Source organism: Anomaloglossus baeobatrachus, chromosome 3 (genome assembly GCF_048569485.1).
Source record: "Anomaloglossus baeobatrachus isolate aAnoBae1 chromosome 3, aAnoBae1.hap1, whole genome shotgun sequence".
Lineage (NCBI taxonomy): Eukaryota > Metazoa > Chordata > Amphibia > Anura > Aromobatidae > Anomaloglossus > Anomaloglossus baeobatrachus.
The window spans coordinates 401,331,406-401,355,390 of NC_134355.1; the positions used below are offsets into that span (position 1 = coordinate 401,331,406).

The window sequence follows — 23,985 nt, forward strand, 5'->3', positions numbered from 1 at the left end:
GGAAGGTGTCTCATAGACGCCTGACATGATTAATCTAGGACTTATTGGCAGCTATGGGCTGCCAATAACTCCTTATTACCCCGATTTGCCAACGCACCAGGGCAAATCGGGAAGAGCCGGGTACAGTCCCAAAACTGTCGCATCTAATGTATGCGGCAATTCTGGGCGGCTGCTGACTGATATTGTTAGGCTGGGGGGCTCCCCATAACGTGGAGCTCCCCATCCTGAGAATACCAGCCTTCAGCCGTATGGCTTTATCTGGCTGGTTTTAAAATTGGGGGGGACCGCATGCCGTTTGTTTTAATTATTTAATTATTTATTTCACTGCACAGTATAGACACGCCCACCGGCTGCTGTGATTGGGTGCAGTGTGACACCTGTGACTCAGCGTGGGGGCGTGTCTCACTGTAACCAATCATAGGCGCCGGTGGGCGGGGAAAGCAGGGAATACGAGATTGTTTAATGGGCGGCCGGCTTTTTCAAAACAGTAAAAGCCGCCGGAGCAGTGTGAATGCCGTGCAGCGCCGGGGATCGGTGAGTATATGAGAGAGGGCTGCTCAATTCAGTCACTCAGCAGTTTAGCGGTCACCGGTGAGTCCTTCACAGGTGACCGCTAATCAGGATGCGACACAGACAGAGCCGCAGCATGACAATGAAGTCGGGTGAGGTTCACCCGAGTTCATTTTGACAGTGCGGCTCTGTGTCTGCTGTCAACTACCATTCACCGCTGCTACATGGCTGTCTGTGTCTGCTGTCAACTACCATTCACCGCTGCTACATGGCTGTCTGTGTCTGCTGTCAGCGGCCATGTAGCAGAGCTGAATGGCAGATGACATAGTAAAAACGCATCCCTACACATTATACACGCTTGGCAAGTCAATAAATAAAAAAAAAAAAAGGGTGCCCAATGCATACGTCACAGAACACATGATCTAAAGGATCGCACACAAAATTGATCAATTTAACACAGACTACTAACGCACGTGTGACAGCAAATGAACAACCTACGTGCAATCTCATTCAATCGCATATGCGACCTGGGCGTGTCACATCGCATACGAGATCGCACACCTAATTGTAAGGTGTAAAGCTGGCTTTACAAGTAATGCATACACATTACTAGTCCAAGAATACCACTTTTTCTAAATGGGAAAAAAATGTTTCCTGAGGTCATCCTCTACATGGATTCCAGAGAGTATTGCAATCGCTCTTTTCAATTTTTGATAGGCCTTGCTCTTAGTGCATAGGCTTCACCAGTCTAGCAGTCCCACACCTTACAAATGGGAAAAAAAATTGTGAAATCTCATGCACATGATTTCTTTTTTTTCCTGACTGAAATGGAAACCTGCTGCAGTTTTGAAAGTAGGAGCATGTGACTTCTTTCAGCATTTTTTCAGTGTTTTTTTTCACCATTGAAAGTAGTAAGAGTGCAAAACCGCTGTGCAAACAGAGCCCAAGGGGTAGAGGAGGCGTTTTTTGTTTTGTCTTATATAAAAATAATTATACAAGAAAAAATGTATCCTAACTTTTCTTTCCTGTAAAATACATGTTATCTTCAGTTTGGTATGTTTTGTTGTCAGTCTGTAAACTGGCATAATACTCTGACAACATAGTTTCCAGCAGCAGCGTGGCTGTCAGAGATATGTCCAGACATCTTTCCCATGCTGTTTCCATTCCATTCAAGCACTTTTTCTATCTATATCAGCGATTTTCATGCCCCCCAGACCTCCTGGAATGGTCTGCTAGAAAAATGCTCAAGTTTCCCATTAACTTCTATTACACTCGCTACTCGAGATGAGCCACCAAGCATTCCTGTTTCCTTGATTCAAGCACCCAAGTATTTTAGTGGTTGCTCATCACTACATTTCATCTAATTAGTCTACTTAAAAATCGAGTTGCAAATTGCCACTATAGAAATAGAAGCAGCAAACACTGAAATACAAAATTTGTGTTGATCTTAAAACTTTTCACCACAACCGTATAAGCAGGTATCATAGGTTATTAGATGAACTTTTGCCATCACATTCCATTCAGATCCTTAGGCTAGGTTCACACACTGCGTTTTTTTGACGCTGCGTTATTGTGCGTTTTTGCTGCAAAAACCGCACAATAACGCACCCGCGGCAAAAAAAGCAGCAAGAAACGCGCGCGTTTTACTGCGATTTGGTGCATTTTTGCTGCGTTTTGCTGCGTTTTTGCTCACTGCGTCTTTATGCGTTTTTTATCAGTGAACAAAAAAAAAAAGATCTGATGTCATTTCCTTCTTCAATATGTTCTTCATTCTCCACTAGTGTATGCAGGAGAGCAGACAGCTGCAGAACTACAAGGCTCAGCATACTCCATCCAAAAGTGTATGCAGGAGAGCAGACAGCAGCTGCAGAACTACAAGGCTCAGCATGCTCCATCCAGGACTGTATGCTGGACGGAGAGTCAGGTGGAGCAGAACTACAAGGCTCAGCATCCTCCATCCAATAGTGTATGCAGGAGAGCAGACAGCAGCTGCAGAACTACAAGGCTCAGCATCCTCCATCCAATAGTGTATGCAGGAGAGCAGACAGCAGCTGTCGAACTACAAGTCTCAGCATCCTCCTTCCAGGACTGTATGCAGGATTTCTTTGCCCCCCCCCAAAAAAATGACGTGGGCTTCGCCATATTTTTGTATGCTAGCCGGGTACAGCAGGAGGTACGGGCTGCCCCCAACCCCCAGCTGCCTATTTGTACCCGGCTGGGAACCAAAAATATAGAGAAGCCCTTTTTTTTTTAATTATTTCATGAATTTCATGAAATAATTAAAAAAAAAAAAAAGACGTGAGCTTCGCCTAATTTTTGTGTCCAGCCGAGTACAACTAGGCAGCTGGGGATTGGAATCCACAGTGCAGGGTGCCCATGCTTTCTGGGCACCCCCGCTGCAAATTGCAGTCCGCAGCCACCCCAGAAAATGGCGCTTTCATAGAAGCGCCATCTTCTGGTGCTGTATCCAACTCTTCCAGCTGCCCTGATGCCAGGTGGCTCACTGGGTAATAATGGGGTTAGGGCTAGCTGTATATTATCAGCTGGCCCTAAGCCCGAAATTCATGGTGTCACGCCAGTATTAGACATGGCCACCATGAATTTCTAGTAAAGATAAAAAAACCACAACACACAGAAAAATATTTTTATTAGAAATAAAACACAACACAATTAGTGACTCCATCTTTATTGAAATAAAGAACCCCCCTCCACAGTAATCCTGGGTCAAGGGTCCCGCGCCGTCCAATCCGGATCCAATATCATCTGATCGGTTTGCTGGAAGGCAAAGCGATCAGATGATGTGTCAGGATCAAGTGCCTGAATCACATCACACATCAGCTGATTGTATAAAAGCCGTTTATACAATCAGCAGATGCATCGGTGCAAAAAAAAAATACTCACTTATGTGCTGATTACCGGCAGCAGCTGCAGCGGAGTCTGATCCCGTCCGATCGCTGCAGGAGCTGCCGGTAATCAGCTGATGAAGTCTGCTGACGCATCCGCTGACAGGTAACCGGCCGGCCGCTGGCGTCAGCCCGAGACTTACGATCAGCTGACGCGTCAGGTGACTGCATCAGGTGATCCATCTCCAGGTCCTGCATCCTGCAGGCACACGTGCCCGGGGAGACTGCACACACCCTGAGCGGCAGGACCGGGAGGAGATGGGAGCGGGCATGGCACCGGGAGTCTGCAGACAGGTGAGTATAACTTTTTTTTTTTTTTTTTTACTGTTCACTTTTGATTTTGCAGCCGCTTCCACCTCCCACCCAGACATGGCGCCGCACGGCAGCATACATGCCCAGGACGGGAGGTGGAAGCGGCGGTGACGGTACCGGGAGGATTCACACTTCTGTGTTTACTGACAGAAGGAATCCTCTTCCTGTACACGTCACTTTACTACCCACCTCCTTCGTTTATAGCTGCGTTTTTGGTCTTAGAAACGCACCAAAACACACCTATTTGCGTTTCTCATTGCGTCTTTCAACATCCCATTGCACTCAATGGATGAAAAGCACAGTGAAAAACGCGGGAATAATTGACATGCTGCGTTTTTGTGGCACCACAAAAACGCAGCTGAAAAAAAAACGCTGTGTGCAGACAGCAAAAATGAAAACCCATAGACTTTGCTGGGGAAGCAAAGTCATGCAGTTTTCTGAGCAAAAACGCACCCGAAAACTGCACAAAAACGCTGCAAAAAACGCACTGTGTGAACTTACCCTTAATACGAAAAAAAATGTATCGGTTCCGTATATGATTTATGGAGTTGGGTGTAATATTTCCATTATAAGGAAATATTCATGACTCGGAATACTACACAAACTGCTGACATTGCATGTTTACTTGCTGAAACCTATTCATTCTTGAATTGATTTAGTTAAAAAGCAATGCTTTACAATCTATTGGCATACGCAAAATATCTACTAGACCTCAATAATGGATAGACTTCACTATTTATAGTCATGCTAAAATGCTTACATAATGGCTTGTAAGTTATAACCTTGAACTATAGCACATCACATAGTCAAGATCTATAATCTCTTAGAATTTGATAAGGTTCTTGATGTATCTTTGTGCACTTTGCAAAATATATTACCTACCTAATAATGACATATATTTAACATGTTTATAAACATTTTTTCCTTTACTTTAACTGCTTCCCAACCAACAATGAAAATAAATGTACATTATAGCCCAGTGTCAATTCTTACTGCACAACATACATTTTTGTAAGGTTAATCAGTTATTAGGGCTTCCACTAAATCAATGGCAGGAATAGGGCCAACAATAGTCCCCATGACTGCTTTCTTGCTAATCCTATTAAACCCTTCCTATGACGTGATCTAATGGAATGTCCATCTATTCTCACCCTTTCAATTATTTTTTGAGTTTCAGAAATAGAAAATAATCAGTTTTGGTCAACCAGGAGATAATAGCGGATGATCATCAATTTCAAAGCTGATTTAATTTAATTTTTGCTGGGCAATACAAGACTTGTGGAAGGGTGCATTATCCTGCATAAACAAGATCACTTTGGAAAGATTTGGTGAAGTAACAATCTTTACCTGACATGCTTAACTTTACTTAACAAATTCAAACTTACATAACCTTTTGTGCTTAAACATACCGCTAACTGTTGTCTTTTGAGCACATAAGAATATCCTTCAAGGCTGCCCGGGTCCACCAGATTTGCAGTATTGGCGTGTAGGTAAAAAACAGCAATACCAGCATTATTGGGTATTTGAAACTTCTCTCCCAATTTTCCATTAGTTCCAAATAACTAACCCAATTATAGGGCAGCCCAGCTGTATATATTATATCAAAGAAAGAATTTTATTATACTCACATAGACAATGCATTTAAGAGGCAATAAAATGTTAAGACTGCACAATAACATTAAAATAAAGGCTGCTTTACACGTTTCAATTTTTCGTGCGATCGCATGTACGATCGCACCCACTCCCATCGTTTGTGCAGCACGGGCAATTTCTTGCCCGTGTCGCACAAAATCGTAAACCCCGTCACACGTATTTACTTTACAAACGACCTCGCTGTGGGCGGAAAACATCCACTTATTGAAGGGGGAGGGACGTTCGGCGTCATAGCGACGTCACACAGCGGCCGGCCAATAGAAGCGGAGGTGCGAAGATTAGCGGAACATAAACATCCCGCCCACCTCCTTCCTTCCGCATTGCCGACGGCCGCAGGTGAGCTGCACTTCATCGTTCCCGGGGTGTCACATGGAGCGACGTGTGCTGCCTCAGGAACGATTAACAACCGGAGCACAGAAGGACGTTCGATTTTTTTCAAAATGAGCAACGTGTCAACGAGCAACGATAAGGTGAGTATTTTTGCTCGTTCAGTCGCTCATTTGTGTTACACGCTACGATTTGTCAAACGAGGCTGGATGTGCGTCACTAACGACGTGACACCGACGACATGTCGATTGATAAATCGTAGCGTGTAACGTGCCCTTAAAACACGGCACAACAGTTCTTTAGTAAGGACTGTTTTGTATTAATATTTTATTGCTTCTTAAACCTATTGTGTATCTAAGTATAACAAATTATTTTCTTGGATACAATATATATCTCTTTGAGGTCATTTACACCGAATATTATAGAAGAGGAGTTTCATGTGCCTAAAAATGCCGATATCACTATTTTTCACCTATATGCTGTTGCTACAAATGAAGGGAGTCCTGAAGGATATGATTTTGTACCCAAAAAGCTGTGGTTGAGGCAATTCTATATTTCTTATCTTTGATGGAAGTATTTGGACTGCTTGTTTAAACTGCTGACATCAGCCCCACAAGTATTACCTCAATTGCCACGAGACAGGTATAGCGCAAGAAATGGTGCAAAGACTTGATGCACCATTTCTAGGGTGACTGCAGGCTTCTATTTTAAGACTGGGAAAGGCCAAATAACCATGGGGCTTCCTACTTAGTAAAGTATTGATTTTAGACTGTTTATTTTTTAGGTTTCCTTTCTCTAAACCGTATTAGGAACATTTATTTTGGCCTTTCCACTCTGATAATACCAGGCCCCAGCTGTTTGCTTTACCTTGGATGGTTATTAAAAATAGGGGGTCCCCAAATCATTTTTTATGTTATTTATTTAAATAATTAAAAAAAAAGTGAATTTCCCTCTTTTTTTGATAACTAGCCAAAGTAAAGTTGACAGCTGAGAGTTGTAGGCTGCAGTTGTCTATTTTATCTGTGCTGTTATCAGAAATAGGTAGGAGCTAGAGCTGGTCAGAGTCGCAAAAATCTGGGACCGACCTGCTAAATTAAAGAAAAAAAAACAGATCTGGTCTGGAATTTGTTACCCATATAAGTCTGCGGGGACCAGAATCCAGAGATTAAAAAGGTTGGTGGAAGGGATAGGGGGGTAGGAACATGTGCAGTGTACTCACCAAGGCTGTGTCATGGTGGCACACTCCTTCCGGGTCACGAATTCCCTTCTGGAGCCGACAATTAACCCTCATTGAATATTCACAGATAAAGTCCATGGCTGCTGCCCCCAGCTGTCAGGCTTTATCTGGGAAGTGTATCAAAATAAGCCCAGAGTCACACATGCGAGGGACTCGCATCACATCACCCGGCATAACCTACTGCTTTCCGAACATGAGCGCGGAGGTATATAGAAACACATGCGGCCGACCCACTCCTGTCAGAAGAGTGTGTGTCTGTGTTGGGTGAAGCGATGCGAGAATTGTGCGAGTCTAGCATGACATCACCCGGGACGGCCTGCTGCTGTCCGAACGTGAGCGTGCAGCTCCATAGAAACACAGTGGCCGACCCGCTCCTGTTAGAAGAGTGTGCGGTAGTGCTGAGTGATGCGATGCGAGACTCACGCGAGTCCCTCGCAAGTGGGGCTCCGACCTTGGAGGAACTGCATGCGGCTTTTTTTTTTACTATTTAAATAAATAATAAAAAAACAGCGTGCAGTCACCCCCAATTTTGATACTCAGCCAAGATAAAGCCAGCTGGGGGCCGCTATTCTCAGCCCGCAGCTGCCCGGTATTGCTGCATCCATTAGATGGGACAATCCGGTGCTTTACCGGCTATTCCCATTGCCCTGGTGTGGTGGAAATTGAGGTAATAGTTTGGGTTAATAACAGCTCACAGCTGCTATTAAACCCTAGGTTTTGATGACATAGGCGTCTGAGATGCCTGCATCACTAACCTGTAACTGAAAATAAATAAGTACAAACACAGAAAAAAAATCCTTTATTTGGAATAAAATATAAAAACACACCCTCTTTCACCACTTTATTAACCCCAAACACCCCTACAGTTCCGGCATAATCCACATGAGGTCCCACGTCGCTTTCAGCTCTGCTAAATCTCACAGCAAGCGGCCATAAAACACGACCGCCAGCTGTGAGTACAGACAATGACTGAGCCACGATGAGCAATGACTGCAGGCAGACACTGTCACAGGCTGGGAGCACGTCTGACTGCAACCAATCACAGACAACAGGACGGCTGATTGGCAGGGAAAGTATGGAAAGCTGTGTGTTAGCGATGAGCCTGATGCGCAGAACAGAAAGTGAATACGCAACCTGAAAGCAGTTTGCGCCATGACACCGCCATGACAATTCTCCGTAAGTATGAAACACTCATTTAATTCTTTTTTTCTTTATTTTCTTTATTTTTCCTTTAATTTCCCCAGTGCCGAATCTGGATCGTACACCTGGAATCCTGGGCCCGGGTCTGGCACCCAAACATCTTTGAAACCGTTTGAATCCGGACTATAACAGTCTAGTTCTGCTCAGTCCTATTCATCACCATATTGGTACTGGAACCTTGGGAGAAGTTGCTCTTGGGGGATGTTTAGACACCATTTTTTATTTATTGCAGTGTTCTTAGGCAAAAGTGTGATGAAAAGCAAAACCTATACATGATTGGTTCTCAGGATCTTTTATTGTTGACATGATATAGGAATCATGGTAATGTTCATCCTTTTTTTTTTCTGTACAATCATTTTTACAGATGTCCAATACAGACTGAAGGGACTTCATCAGAGAAAATAACATTGCCCCAGTATTCTGTATTTCAATTCTTGTACTTTTTGTATATCTATTTTGTCTGATAAAACCCCCTTTAGACTGTTTGAGACATCTAGAAGAATAATTGTCCTGAGAAGAAAAGGTGAGCGCTGCCATGTGTCCTGTTTCATGCAAATGGTAAAGCATCTGGAGGCCATACATTTTTGACATTGCTTTTCATCACAATTTTGCTTAAGAACACTGTCAAGGATAAAGAATGGTATTTTAACTTTCTTCAAGAACAACTTTTCTAAGTGGCTTGGTGAGCAAAACATTTACATTTTGGGTCTATGGTTAGAGAACTACCCAGATCTTGATTCCAATGAGAATCTGTGGTCAATCCTAAAAAAGCGGATGGACAAAGAAAAACACAGATATTGTTATAAACTCCAAGCACTTTTCAAGCAAGTATAAGTTGCCATCTGTCAAGATTTGGCCCAGATGCTGATATTCAGCATACCAGAGTAAATTGCAGAAGTCTTGAAAAATAAGGTTACACTTTGTAACTAGGGATTATCGAATACCTTAAATATTCGGCTTTGCGAATATTTACCGAATAGGTCGCCACTATTCGACTCTTCGCAAATATTCGATGTGCAATGTAAGTCTATGGCAAACCCGAATAAAAACTATTCAGAACTATTTGGGCTTCCCATAGATTTACATTGCACATCGAATATTCGCATAGCGGCGACCTATTCGTCGGATATTCGCAAAGCCGAATATTTGAGGTATTCGATTATCCCTATTTTGTAACTAATGAGTCTTTGCATAAATGATGTATTTGTCAAAAAAAAATTAAAAACATATGAAATACTTACAACTTCAATAAGTATAGAAACATCTGACTAAGGCCCCTTTCACACGTCAGTGATTCTGGTACGTTTGTGCTTTTTTTTAAACGTACCAGAATCACTGACATACGCAGACCCATTATAATGAATGGGTCTGCTCACATGTCAGTGATTTTTCACTGCACGTGTCTCCGTGCGGCGTACGCGACATGTCCATTTTTTTCTGGCATCACTGATGTCCCACGGACCACGCAGTGGTGTGGTCCGTGAAACACGTGCCAGAAAAAAACGTGCTTCTAAAATAAAAAACATTTTTACTCACCCAGCTTCAGCCGCGCTCTCTGCAGCCTGTTGCCTGCAGCGCTCTCTCCCTGCTGCTTCTGAGCCAGCTCATTACTGTCGCGCATATTCATGATGCACGACACAGCCGACGCGGAAGCAGCTGCTGCGGGGGTCAGCGCCGGCCGGATGCTGCACCGCGGGAGCGATCAGCACCATGGAGAGCGGGCGCAGGTGAGTTAATCTCTAAGTGCAATCACGGGCCACGGAGAACAGAGCCCGGATTGCACTTAGACAACCCACGTGTGCCGTGATTCACGGCACACGGAGGGACATGTGCGTGTTTTACACGCCATTGAAAAACGTCAGTGTTTTTCACTGACGTGTGAAACGGGCCTAAGAGATCTAATAACAATGAAGCAACAAACTGTGTGAAAACTAATATATGTGTCTCAAAAAATGTTTTTCCATAACTGTACATCTGCAGGACAATAGTATTTTTTGAAGTGACCGGTCCCTTTATGGCTTTTGCGTTGTATCTTGAATCACTGTTTTAAAACTTTTAACCATCATACTGTGACTAATATATTTTACTCAATTGTGTATTTAGTTTTTGCCAAAATACTATTGTCTTGAATTATGCCTTAATATGTAATATTTAATGGTCTTTTTTCTTTTTCTGTAGGATTATAATGATGAAATAAGACAAGAACAGTTAAGAGAGCTTTCCTATTTAAATGGCCCTGAAGAGTCCAGTCGTGGGAAAGTTGCAAGAGGTAGAGGAATAAGATTGATTGCAACCACAGTCGGCAGGTGAGAAAGTCATTCAGTACAATAACGTGAGATAAAAGTCTGGTGCTGTACAGTCATATTGAATGTTCATCATTTGGATACTTTAGAAAATGAAATCCAATTGCATTTGATTACAGAACCTGTACCAAGTTGGTATACAGCCCCTGTACCAAGTTGGTATACAGCCCCTGTACCAAGTTGCCACACCAGGCTAATATTGTTAGTGGCTGGTTTGTTGCAACGGATATGAGTTTACTTGTCCCACATTGAAATTGTTATCATCCATGGGTTTATACAGCCCTTACAAAATATGCAGAACCTAAAGTTAAATTATAATATCAAGAGGTTCGTTAAATGCTGAATCTAAAAACACATTTTCGTGGCATTATAATATACAAAAGTATAGTGGTCTTCACAACATTGATTTTTATAATTATCAATTATAGAAAGAGATGACACAATAAAGTTAAGTGGAATTAAATTCTATTTAAAGTTTACAAATATTTGCATTTGCAAAAACGCTGATTTTTTGTAATTTGATTCCATGCATCCATATTATGGCTCATGCGTAGAACCACCACAGGGATTTCAGCACTGCTAACATGGAGTCGAAAATGCAAAAAGGATCAGACAGGTGGTGGTGAAGGGTGAAGGGGCTGAGTATAAAGGTTTTTATTATTTTTTTCACGCTACGTTTATTATGCTCTGGGATCTGGTAAGTCTCCAGAGCATAATAAAGGGCATTAAACTGAAGGAGAATAACTTCACCACAAATCAAATTTCCCAGGAAAAAAACATGTGAACAAGCGAATTAGAATTTTGCCTGATCCATTTATCTCTAACTATAATGGTCTACACTGTGTGCAGAATTATTAGGCAAATGAGTATTTTGATCACATAATACTTTTTATACATGTTGTCCTACTCCAAGCTGTATAGGCTTAAGAGACAACTACCAATTAAGTAAATCAGGTTATCTGCATCTTTGTAATGAGGAAGGGTGTGGTGTAATGACATCTTCACCCTATATAAGGTGTGCTTAATTATTGGCAACTTCCTGTCCTTTAGCAAAATGGGTCAGAAGAGAGATTTGATGGGCTCTGAAAAGTCCAAAATTGTGAGATGTCTTGCAGAGGGACGCAGCAGTCTTGAAATTGCAAAACTTTTGAAGTGTGATCACCGAACAATCAAGCGTTTCATGGCAAATAGCCAACAGGGTCGCAAGAAGCGTGTTGAGAAAAAAAGGCAGGAAAATCAATCGCTAAGCTTCCAAGATGCCATTTGCCACCAGTTTAGCCATATTTCAGAGCTGCAACATTACTGGAGTATCAAAAAGTGCAAGGTGTGCCATACTCAGGGTCATGGCCAAGGTAAGGAAGGCTGAAAAACGACCACAATTGAACAAGAAACATAAGATAATACGTCAAAACTAGGCCAAGAATTATCTTAAGACTGAGCGGTAAAAAAGGAAAAAACATCAGGCACTCACCAGTTGCTGCTTGTGCAAGTTTTGTTGTTTTATTCGTGCAGGTTACAAGTGCATGGAGTGGAGGGGAGGGAGCGGACGCTACACACGTCCAAAGACGACGGCGGCCGTTTCGCACCTGTCTGGTGCTTCAGCTGGTCTCAGACCAGCTGAAGCACCAGACAGGTGCGAAACGGCCGCCGTCGTCTTTGGACGTGTGTAGCGTCCGCTCCCTCCCCTCCACTCCATGCACTTGTAACCTGCACGAATAAAACAACAAAACTTGCACAAGCAGCAACTGGTGAGTGCCTGATGTTTTTTCCTTTTTTACCGCTCTGATGTTCATATGTTGATTCACATCAACGGCACCGCAGAGCATGTGCACCTTTTTCGGCCCAGTATAGGATGTTCTGAAAGTCTTTTGGTGTTGGGGCAGTGCCCTGAACTTTTCTCCTTTTTCGCATGAATAAGTTGTGTATCTTAAGACTGATTTTTCAAAGGTTTTATGGACTGATGACTCTTGATGGGTCAGATGGATGGGCTAGAGGCTGGATCAGTAAAGGGTAGATAGCTCCACTCCGACTCAGATGCCAGCAAGGTGGAGGTGGGGTACTGGTATGGGCTGGTATCATCAAAGATGAACTTGTGGGACCTTTTCGGGTTCAGGATGGAGTGAAGCTCAACTCCCAGACGTACTGCCAATTTCTGGAAGACAGCTTCTTCAAGCAGTGGTATAGGAAGAAGTCGGTATCGTTCAAGAAAAACATGACTTTCATGCAGGACAATGCTCCATCACATGCATTCAACTACTCCACAGCGTGGCTGGCCAGTAAAGGTCTAAAAGATGAAAAAATAATGACATGGCCCCTTGTTCACCTGATCTGAACCCCATAGAGAACCTGTAATTCCTCATAAAATGTGAGATCGACAGGGAGGGAAAACAGTACACCTCTCGAAACAGATCCTAGGAGGCTGTGGTGGCTGCTACACACAATATTGATCGTAAATAGATCAAGCAACTGACAGAATCTATGGATGGTAGGCTGTTGAGTGTCATCATAAAGAAAGGTGGCTATATTAGGCTGCTTAATAATTCTGCACAGTAATAGTTACCTGCACAAACAGATATCTTCCTAAGATTGCGAAATCTAAAAAAAAACACTCCAACTTTCTAAAATATTAAGCTTTGATATTTATGAGTCTTTTGGGTTGATTGAGAACATAGTTGTTGATCAATAATAAAAAAAATAATCCTCTAAAATACAACTTGCCTAATAATTCTGCACACGGTGTATATTACAAACTTTACATCTGTATTATCAGGAAGAAAAATAGCTTATACTTAACATAAAATTATAAGAAAAGGTTCCAGAACTAAGTTGAGTTGCATTGGTCGACACTTTTCCTTGACTATTGCTTGTCAGGTTCTATGAGAATCCATGAGAAAAAATTGCAAAGTTGCATGTTGTATTATGTATTTTACAGCATAATTTAGTAGAAGATACATTGAATTGCCAAATAGTGACACAGGCTCAAATGTATGTGCTGTATTTTGCACTCCATCTTTTATTTCCATGTCTATGTAATTCTCCACCCTTCAAACTTTTCCACACATGTGAGCTTACTCTCAGAATTCTTTTTTTTTATTTTACCTGTTTCAGTCATTGTCCTTTAAATGGCAGCTAGTGTTGAGCAAGTAGTTGACTAGTCTTACTTGCTATGCTGTTATCGAGTACTGTCCACTACTCGCATATTCGTTATGAGTAGTAAGCTCAATGTAAGTTAATGGGAAATACTCGCTAAGTAGCGAGTAACCCGAAAGCCGTACTATTCCCTACTCGCACGAAATGTACGGGTTTTGGGTTACTCGCTACTAAGCGAATATTTACCATTGACTTACATTGTGCCCGCTACTCGTAACGAATATGCGAGTAGTGGAAACTAGTACTTGCTAATAGCATAGCAAGTACGAATATTTAAATACTCACTCAACACTAATGACAGCACTAAATAACAGTACTTGGATTATTTCCTTTGTCATAAGTGATTTTGTAACTTTTTTCTGTTTTCTTAAGCATTAAAATTTTATTTCTTTAAACGCTTGAATACAAAGAGTGAGGTTTATAAGAAGTATAGTACAGTTAAAATCTTCTAGTAGAGGCAAGTATTGAACACTTTGATACTGCTTTTTTTGTTGCAGTTTTTAAGAAAAGAATACTGGAACAATATTTACCATACTTTTCGTTCTATAAATATGGCGACCGTCTTATAATCCGGTGCTTTCAGAGAGAGGGGGGCAACAGCGGTGGTGGAGCTGAGTCACAGGAGGCAGGGGCAGTAGTAAAGCAGGGTGATGCTCCAAGCGGTCAGGTAGGTGTCCCAGATGATCACTGTGGGCACTGTGAGGTAGGAGGCGCATCCAGAAACTGTCGGTGGTGCGGGCTTCAAAGAAATGGCATCCGGAGTTGGCACTTGTGCAGATGGAGATCTCGGCTCAATAACAAGCTGAGATCTCATCTGTGCATGCGCCATCTCCGAGTGCCATTTTTCTTAAGTCTGCTGCAGGGAGATCAATGGGCCGTAGGCGGCGTGTGCGCAGATGAGATCTTGAGCTGAGAGTTCCATCAGCGCACACGCTAACTGCAGGCCTCATTATTTGAAGCTCGCACCACTGACATTTTCAGAATGGCGGCCCCTGCATCACAGGTCACAGCACTGCCCACAGTAAACCAGTAGCACAGCACGAGCGACCCACAGCATTGCCCCTGCCTCCTATGACCCCTCTCCACCACCCCCGGTAAGCTACATTTGAATTATAAGATGCATCCCTCATTTTCCATCAAAATGATTAGGCGGAAAAGTGCATCTTATAATCCAAAAAATACCGTACCTAATTAGCTACCTATTATATTGTAAGATGTATACAAGAACTACCGCGCTTCCTGCACAGGGCTAATACAGAACGCTCTACAATTAGAGACTTGTATAATGTATATATTTGTATAGAATCCGTGGTGCATCTAAGTGTACCCTAGGATAGGTATAACCAGATTTATTAGGTATAGCAAAGAAGTGGCAATCAGTAGAATTGTACAGTATATCTGAGAGAAGGAATTTAACCTTAAGCTGTATCAACATTGATGGTGTAATGGTAATTTAGTCTATACATAGTTAAAATTTTAATAAAAGATTTTTGGCAAATGTTAGAAATATTGGTAATGCAGTGAGTGCTTTGCTCAAAAACAAAATAAACACAAAATGTATTTGTCAGGGGAATTATGTCTTAAATAGACGTTTTCCACATAAAAAGAATATATATTCATAGATAAATATTGTCCTGAGCAATGGATTCATTAGTGATGCAGTGGATACTGACACTGCTGAAAGATCACTCCTAGCATACAGCAAGTTAGACTCACATTTAGTAGAGGAGGATGAGCGAGTTGTCCTGTCCATGTGCTGACCACTGCAGCGTGCTTGTCTAACGTCCAATCACTAGTACCTGCTTGCTGGAGAATATTTCATGTGGCTTGGATTCTACAAGTACCAACCCTGAGGAAGGACACTAAGTCCTTTGAAACGCGTTGGATTGCATGTACATAGCAGGACCAAGCAGCAGACAAAGACAAGTGGACCCCTTTTTTTCCTTTTTCGGCTTGTGACCACCCATGCTACTTAGTATACAGCCCCGTGGTCTTTTGGCCGAGGCGCTTGCAAAACCCCATGTACCACTGACATCCTAACTCACTAGCAAGCAAAATCACATCTGGAGCACACTGAGACTAGTACTCTAGCGGTCAACACACAGACAGGACAACTAATCTTATCCTCCTCTACTAAATATGAGTCTAGCTCTAGAGAGTTCTGTATTAGCCCCCTACAGGAAGTGCAGTAGTTCTTGTATATTTCTCATTCTTATTTCCTGGTTGGTCAAATGTACAGGTCCAATCTGTTAAAAGCAGCTCCTCCTTTATCTATTTAGTGGTGCAACACTAATGATTCTTTGTGTGTGTATGTGTGTGTGTGTGTGTGTTTATGTGTGTGCGTGTGTGTGTGTGTGTGTGTGTGTGTGTAAAAATACATAATTTACCTTGAGTACTATGTAGTATCCAGATGATGTGCATTTTTCCAGACTAGAAGAAGGGGAAACACTACTTGAAAATATCTAGTCTGCAAAATAAATTAACTTCCTACTTTGTGTTCTGCTTTAGGAATCGAGGAGGAGCCATTCCTCATCCTTTGCCTGGACGTGGTGCACCAGTACCCAGAAGTTCCCCAGCATCACGAGGAACATTGCCACTACCACCAGTAGCTCGTGGTGTTGCTGTAGCACGGGCGAGGGGAGTTCCAACTGCACCCGACTTTAGAGCACCACCACCTGCCATTGAGACCTATGATGATTATGTAAGTTATAACAATCTTTTACTGACTATCATAACATGTCAATAACTTTACAATTCAAAGCGTCCAACTTGAAAGGGTTGTTCTCTACTGGGGCAACCCCTTTTCAATCAGCATGTTTACCCCCATTAACATATTCGCCTTTTGTGCCGTCACTATTCCAGCAATGCTGGTACTTGATCTCCCGGTATTCATGCGATATTGTTAGGCCATACGATCTCTGCACTCAGTCAGCATTGTTGTCACTCTCCCCACCATCAGACATATAGAACATCAAGATGAAGTGGGAGGTCTGTCAGAATTCTTCGGACCAATCAAACATTCAAGAGGAAAAGCAGCGGCTGGCCTCTCACTTTCTCTTGATGTTCTATACTTCTGAAGGTGAAGAGAGTGAAGACAACACTGATTGGGTGAAGGGACCATATGGCGTAACAATGTCACTTGAATGCCGTGGGATTGAGTGCCAACACTGCAGTAGTGGTGACGGCCCTAGAGGTGAGTATTAGGGTATGTGCCCATGATCAGGACTCGCTGTGTTCAGAATGCAGTGAGTCCTGACCAGGGGGGGTCACATGTCTCCGCAAGAAAATGCAGGAGACCGTAGCTAACTGTGCTCACGATCAGGGTTCCGTGCACTGCGGTCTCTCGCTTGTGTTCTCCTTATTGAGGATGCATGCGATTCTACAGCAACCAATTGACATGCTGCAGTCTGGAAAGATGCTCCACAGATCAGTGTTTGCTGCAGAAAAAACAAGCATAGTGGGCATGGGATTTCTTGGAATCCCATCCACTATGCTTGTTCTGTACATCGCAGCGTATTGGACGCAGCTGAGGTAGGCTGCGTCCAAAACGCTGCAAATACTGATTGTGGGCATGCACCCTAAGTGTTATTTTAATTGGGGCAATCATGCTGATTGAGAAGAGGTTGTTCAAGTAGTGGACAATTCCTTTGAATGTTTTACATTTTTTTTCATCTACATTTCTTGATGCAGTCACATATATAACACATTTTTTTTTTTTTTTTAAAAATTGTTTACCATTATTTTAATTTAACTGCTGTTATTATGTAACGAGCTACATCAATACATTTTTATTTCCTATCAAAAATGCTTTTGTATAAAGTAATTTATGAAATTAAAGCAATTGAGAAGTGCAAGAATAAGACATGGAAATATAAGTCTAGTATTATTTGATTAAATCCTAAATTATATTTAGTGGAATCAGAACAGCTGGATGGCATATTGATTAAATAAAACTGATTAGATATTGTGCCAGAAGCACTTACATGAAGAGCTAAGGCTCAGCTGACAAGCATCTGGTGATACTTGAAAAATCCAATTGTATTTCTGTAATAGCAGTAAAGTGTGAAGATTTTATTATGGGAAAGTATGAGAGGTTTAGCTGAGCATCATATAGCAAGAGGAAGGCGGATGGTAACCAAAATCGCTTTTACATTGTTATATGCATCACTGGCGTTTTCTGCCAGGGGCCAATGCTGAATAAAAATAAAACATAAAATAATTGTTTGGAATTTTTTAATTAAAGCTTCTTGATTATGTATTAAGTTGATTGTACTGCCAGAGAAGGTTTTATGGAAAGAACAGCTATACAGCTCTGCACACTTGCACAGTTTCCTATTTCTTACATTTAATCATTGAGTCGCTGCTGGGTTACTTTCCTTTTCGTCATTAAATGAAACCTTGGTCATTTAATTGCCAGTGATTTTATAGAACTTGGATAAAAGAAATGGGTTCTTAACTTAAAGTGTGTGATGTAAAAAAAATTAGCTAAATCTATGCAAATGAAAATTATGCCGGGAATATTAGATTTCTGATTATTCCATTCTCATTAGTATTTGCTGAACATTCATCACAAACCACTAAATTTAATTATTTAAATTGCAATTTGTGACCGAAATAAACTCAAGTTGTTGACTGTACAAGTCTTCAATTGCTCAGTACCATTGGAACACATATCAAAATAATGCTCCCTCTTGGAGGGGTCTTCTACCTCTCAAGAAATACTTGAATTTTTATGGCACCCCTGAGAATGATTGATTAATAATATTGTCCAGTATGAATGAAATATATGAATAATGGTTAAGAAATGGTGATAATGGTTAAAGAGGACAGGGTTTATATGAAACTGGAAAACTCCTTTAGGCAATGTAGAATTAGAAAAAAAGTTTGTCCCATCTCCGCAACTTTATTTATCTGAAGGCACCTTGGCTGCAAGATCTGCCATTATTCAACTATTACTTCCAAAATAGGCTGCAAGTGTCCTCATATTTTTATTTTAGGTACAAAGCATTAAAATGTATTAGTTCACCATACCCATTCCAGTGGTTAATAGATAGAAACTCTCTTTCATAATGTGTCTTAAAGCAGCACTCCAGCATTTTGTTTTTATTTTACCGCTGGAGTGGTGCTTTAAATCTAAGGTCCTCTATGTTGGGGCTAGTTTTTCACTAATGTAGAGATCAACATGGATATATGCGGGATTTCTGTATGGTTTGAACTTAAAGACTGACAAAAGACACAGCACAGCTTGTCTCAAGAGAGTCTCATTTAGTTGCAGTATAGGTCCATCTTTTATATGGGACCTGGTTACATAAAAATTATATATCAGTTTTATAACTGTTGGCATTGAGAGACCTGGATCATGTTAGATATCATCGTAAATAATATAAATCAGCCACTGATATGGTATTTGGATATATAGAACCAATAATACAGCAAAAAATACCTAAAATATAACTTTTATTAATAATTCCTTAAAAGGAAGCAAGAATCATCTTGCCTCTGTTAAAATATGTTAAATTAGCGCCAAACACAGCTCTCTAGTCGCCTGTCCCTTGTAAATTCAAAGGGACCAGTGTATCCTGTCTGTTGGCACCTTAGTAAAAAGTGGATGGCAATGATGTAATATGATGTATCAGAGCTGAATCAGTATGGTCTTTTGGTCTGGATCCGGGATCCCATAAGCTAAGCTCACTGCCTGTTCAATATTCTCCTCCTCCCGACACATTTCGTATATTAAGATATACGTTTTGCCGACATCGCAACTTTTCTGTGCTGCACAGAAAAGTCACGCTGTCGCCAAAACGTATATTTTCTGGTTTCATGGTTGGAAACCATTATCTCCTACCAAAGCTCCCCTGATGAATATGGGATATAGGAAACGCGTCGGGAGGAGAATATTGAACAGGCAGTGAACTTAGCTTATGGGATCCCGGATCCAGACCAAAAGGAATCGTGGAAACGCCTATAGAGCATCTGCCAAAAGGGAAATGAGCACACCAAAACGGGTGAGATCATTCCTATTTATTTAAATTGTGCTTAAACAGAGATATTAACCTAGGATCCAAGTGGGATATCCCTGAGCACTATCTAACTTATATCTGAGTCAGTTCTAAGAGAATTGTGCCATACTGATTCAGCTATGATACACCATATTACATCATTGCCATCCACTTTTTACTAAGGTGCCAACAGACAGGATACACTGGTCCCTTTGAATTTACAAGGGACAGGCAACTAGAGAGCTGTGTTTGGCGCTAATTTAACGTATTTTAACCCCTTCAGCCCCGGGCACTTTCCGTTTTTGCGTTTTTGTTTTTTTGCTCCCTTTCTTCCGAGAGGCGTAACTTTTTTATTTTCCCATCAATCTTGCCATATGAGGGCTTGTTTTTTGCGGGAAGAGTTGTACTTTTAAATGAAACCATAAGTTTTACCATATAGTGTACTGGAAAACGGCAAAAAAATTCCAAGTGCGGAAAAATTACAAAAAATGTGTGATTGTACAATAGTTTTTGGGATATTTTATTCACCGTGTTCACTATATGGTAAAACCGAGGTATCTATGTGATGCCTCAGGTCAGTGCGAGTTTGTAGACACCAAACATGTATAAGTTTACTTGTATCTAAGGGGTTAAAAAAATTTCACAAGCTTGTCCAAAAAAAGTGGCGCACGTTTTGCGCCATTTTCCAAAACCCGTAGCGTTCTCATTTTTCGAGATCTGAGGCTCAGTGATGGCTTATTTTTTGTGTCTCGACCTGACGTTTTTAACGGTACAATTTTTGCTCAGATGCTACGTTTTGATCGCCTGTTATTGCATTTGCGCAAAATTTGCGGCTACCAAAAAACGTAATTTTGGCGTTTGGAATTTTTTTGCTGCTACGCCGTTTACTGATCAGATTCATTAATTTTATATTTTGATAGATCGGGCATTTCTGAACGCGGCAATACCAAATATGTGTGTATTTTTTATTTTTTTAACCCTTTAATTTTCAATGGGGTGAAAGGGAAGTGATTTGAACTTTTAGGTTTTTTTATTTTTTTTAATTTTTTAAAACTTTTTTTTTACTTTTTTTTTTATTTTACTAGTCCCCCTAGGGGGCTATAGCTATCAGCAATCCGATCGCTATTATCTATCTGCAGATCTCAGCTACAGAGTTGAGAACTGCAGATTTGCTGCTTTACTTTCAATGCCGGCTGTATTCCGGCATTGAGAGGAAGTGAGTCATGTTAGCTACAGGCGTCATCACATGACCCTGTGCTACCATGGCAACCACCGAAAGCCATGTGATCATGTCACGTGACTTCCGGTGGGGGCGGGGTAAGTTGACTGTCATGGCGGCGCCCATATACATATCGCTGCCAGATTTTGGCAGCGAAATGTAAGGAGTTAATGGCTGCGGGTGGAAGCAATTCCACCCGCGGCTAGCAGGCACACATGCCAGCTGTTGATAACAGCTGATATGTGCGCGGATCGCCGCCGGCGGCAGGGGGCAGGGCTTACCGGCACACGATCCATGACGTACCCAGTACGTCATGGGTCGTTAAGGGGTTAACAGAGGCAAGATGATTCTTGCTTCCTTTTAAGGAATTATTAATAAAAGTTATATTTTAGGTATTTTTTGCTGTATCATCGTAAATAGTTTAACCTTGGACATAGAATATAGTGGTTTGGACATACGTAGACATTCTCATCATTACCCTAAAGTCATTGTCCTAAAAAGGGGAATTTTATTCAAGAAGCCAAACTCTCATCTGGTAAAGGCCAAATGTTGCTTAATCCTTGAAATGGACGCTCATGAAGACACAGATGATAATCTAGGAGAAAGGTTATTAGAGTATATTTCAGAAATATATTTAAATTAGGAAGAAATTTAACTATTTCACTCACACATGCTCCCGATCCTATACTTACTCTCCAGCGTATGCACCTTTTTTCGACATCTCTCCGGTCCCATGGTGTTGACTAGTGATCGCAAGCTTATATTGTCTGGAAGTCAAAAGTCACAAGCCAGAACGATGCCGTCATAGACTTATATTGTGTTGTAACTTGCGACTGACTCCATGAAACACTGAAGCAGCCGGCACTTCACAAACTGCTGAAGACCGACAGGAGCATTGCCGATAACAGACGAAGATGCTGGAAAGTTAGTATAAAACCAGGAGTAGGGGACATAGATTTAAAGAACCACGCCAGAGGTGAAATAAATAAAAATGCTGGTGTGGTGCTTTAACACTAGAACTACTGGACTCGTGACACCTATATAGAAATACATGGTGCAAAGTAGTCAAAATGACTACCTCAGTAGTTCTAGTGTTAAAAGAATATAAAGGGCAGCTTTCCATTAACTTTAAATGGTATACTACACTTTATTCTTATAAAGCATTTAAAGGCGTTTTCCTAGCACAGTCATTAATAGGATATTAGTAAGATATAAGCATAATCTATAATTTGTTAATTTACAGTAACCTGAGATGCCTAAAACAAAGCATTTGGGCCTTTTTTACTTTGATTTGACACATTGCCAACCCTGATCAGACATTCCTAAAATGGAGTTTTACAATACCTGAAATGGTAAAAGATATAATAAACCTATAAAGCTAAATTTGAGCTGTAATTAGGCTAATTAAATTAAATAGAGAAAACACAGTGTACAGAGTTTAGTGCTCCATTCACAAATCCTCCAGACAATGGAGGAAATTTATCTTCCCCTATATGCTAGATAACCCACATCAAAAACTTGAAAAATTTGTTGCAAGTGGTATTTGCTCTTTAAAATGACCTTTTAGCTCTTAACGTAATCTGTTTTAGTAAATTAATTCCTTATGAAATAACAGTGCCCTTTAATGTGCCATTTCTCTGTTAGGGTATATCTACATGTGGCAGGTCTATTGCAGAAATTGTTTTCGTGGCAGTCACTTTGATTTCTGCAAACTCGGATGAATAGGGATGATGTAAGCATTCCTTAAAGGGAACCTGTCATAAGGACATTAGATCCCTATCTAAAAACATGTTTGTAATGGCCCTTTAATGTTTTTTAAATGCATACCTGTATTATTTAGTTTTTAGATTGAAGAGTGATCAATCTCTGAAGTTTTTAGTTTCAATTTCAGGTGAACACTGCTGTTCTAGCTCTTCAGTCTTTGACTAACAAGTCACACTTCATTTTTGCCCTGCTTGAGACTCTGTGCAAGTACTAAATCATTACCCGGGTTTGTTGCATCATACAGGGCAGTGCACACACCATAATTGCCTGATAATGTTGCAGGAGCCAGCCTAACAATCTGTGCATGCGCAGCCCCCTCTTTTGAAATGATGCACTGTGATACAATACAATACACTATATTGATCCCAAGGGAAATTATGGTATCAAAGTGCCTGCAAAGTATCATTTTCTGAAGTAATTTCATCAGAGGTACCGACACATGTGCAGATCGATAGGCCGCCTCTATCTAGCAATCTGCGCATGTGTTGCATCCTCTAATAGGTTTACCCTAGGCAATGATTCGGCAACTGTAATAAATCTTGGGCAATGGAAGAGAGAAGAGTGACCTGTCAGTCAAAAACTGAAGGCCGATGGAGGTTGAAACATAAGTCATGAGAACTGTAAGTGGTGTTTGCCCACTGCACTTCACAATTAAAATTTCAGAGATGGAGTGTGCAACTATTTCTAAATTAAATAATACAAGTAATGTATGCATTTTATCCCTTGAAGACCCTTTAAATATGTGTTTAGTTAGGGGTTAAATTACCTCTTGACAGGTTCCTTTGAAAATATATGTGTCATGAGTGAATATACCCTTAGTCCTCCTGAATTTCTTGGTTTTATTACCCCCCTCCTTAATAGTACAGTTTGTGTCCCTATTGCTGCATCTCTTAACTGCAATAAATAGACTGTACTTCCTTGCAGACCCCTTAAAATCATTTTTGAGCTCAAAGTTGAAAATTAAATTTGAGTAATATTAGTAAAAAATTCACTTTTTCCCTTCCATTTACATTTTTCAGCTGTCATTTTGAGGAACTCTATTTCTACAGTATCTTTCTTTTGTGAGTTATTCTGAACAGAATTTCTTTTCCAGACAAGATACCATATTCACTCAGTTCTTCAGCTGTACTTCTCACACTCCATAGAAGTATAGTACTCCACGTCTTCTGAGATGACTATTCAGAGAAAATTAGAACGAGAGAGAATGAAGGTAGAGAGGAAAAGGACCTATGGGGACAATAAACTCCCTTCTCTCCAGTATTAAATTCACAGAATTCAGAAACACAACTCTACACTAATACAGAAAATAGCAATGATACATAGTGTCTGTATTTTATTCTATCATGGAACTTCACTGGGAAAACATTGCATGACTCAGAGCAAGCTGTACCCCGAGGCAAGCGTTGCC

At 41.1% G+C, this 23,985-nt stretch overlaps 1 protein-coding gene across 2 annotated transcripts in view; it reads left to right on the plus strand.

Annotated features, from left to right (window-relative positions):
• Nucleotides 1-23,985, plus strand: part of KHDRBS2 (KH RNA binding domain containing, signal transduction associated 2) — a 658,172-nt gene that overhangs the window by 367,804 nt on the left and 266,383 nt on the right. For both annotated transcript variants that reach the window (XR_012751429.1, XM_075338445.1), the window contains exons 5-6: nt 10,321-10,448; nt 16,104-16,296. Coding sequence is in view for 1 of the 2 variants with exons in the window: in XM_075338445.1 (XP_075194560.1) it covers nt 10,321-10,448; nt 16,104-16,296 (321 nt within the window). In the remaining variant the exon portion in view is untranslated. The remainder of the gene's footprint in view (nt 1-10,320; nt 10,449-16,103; nt 16,297-23,985) is intronic.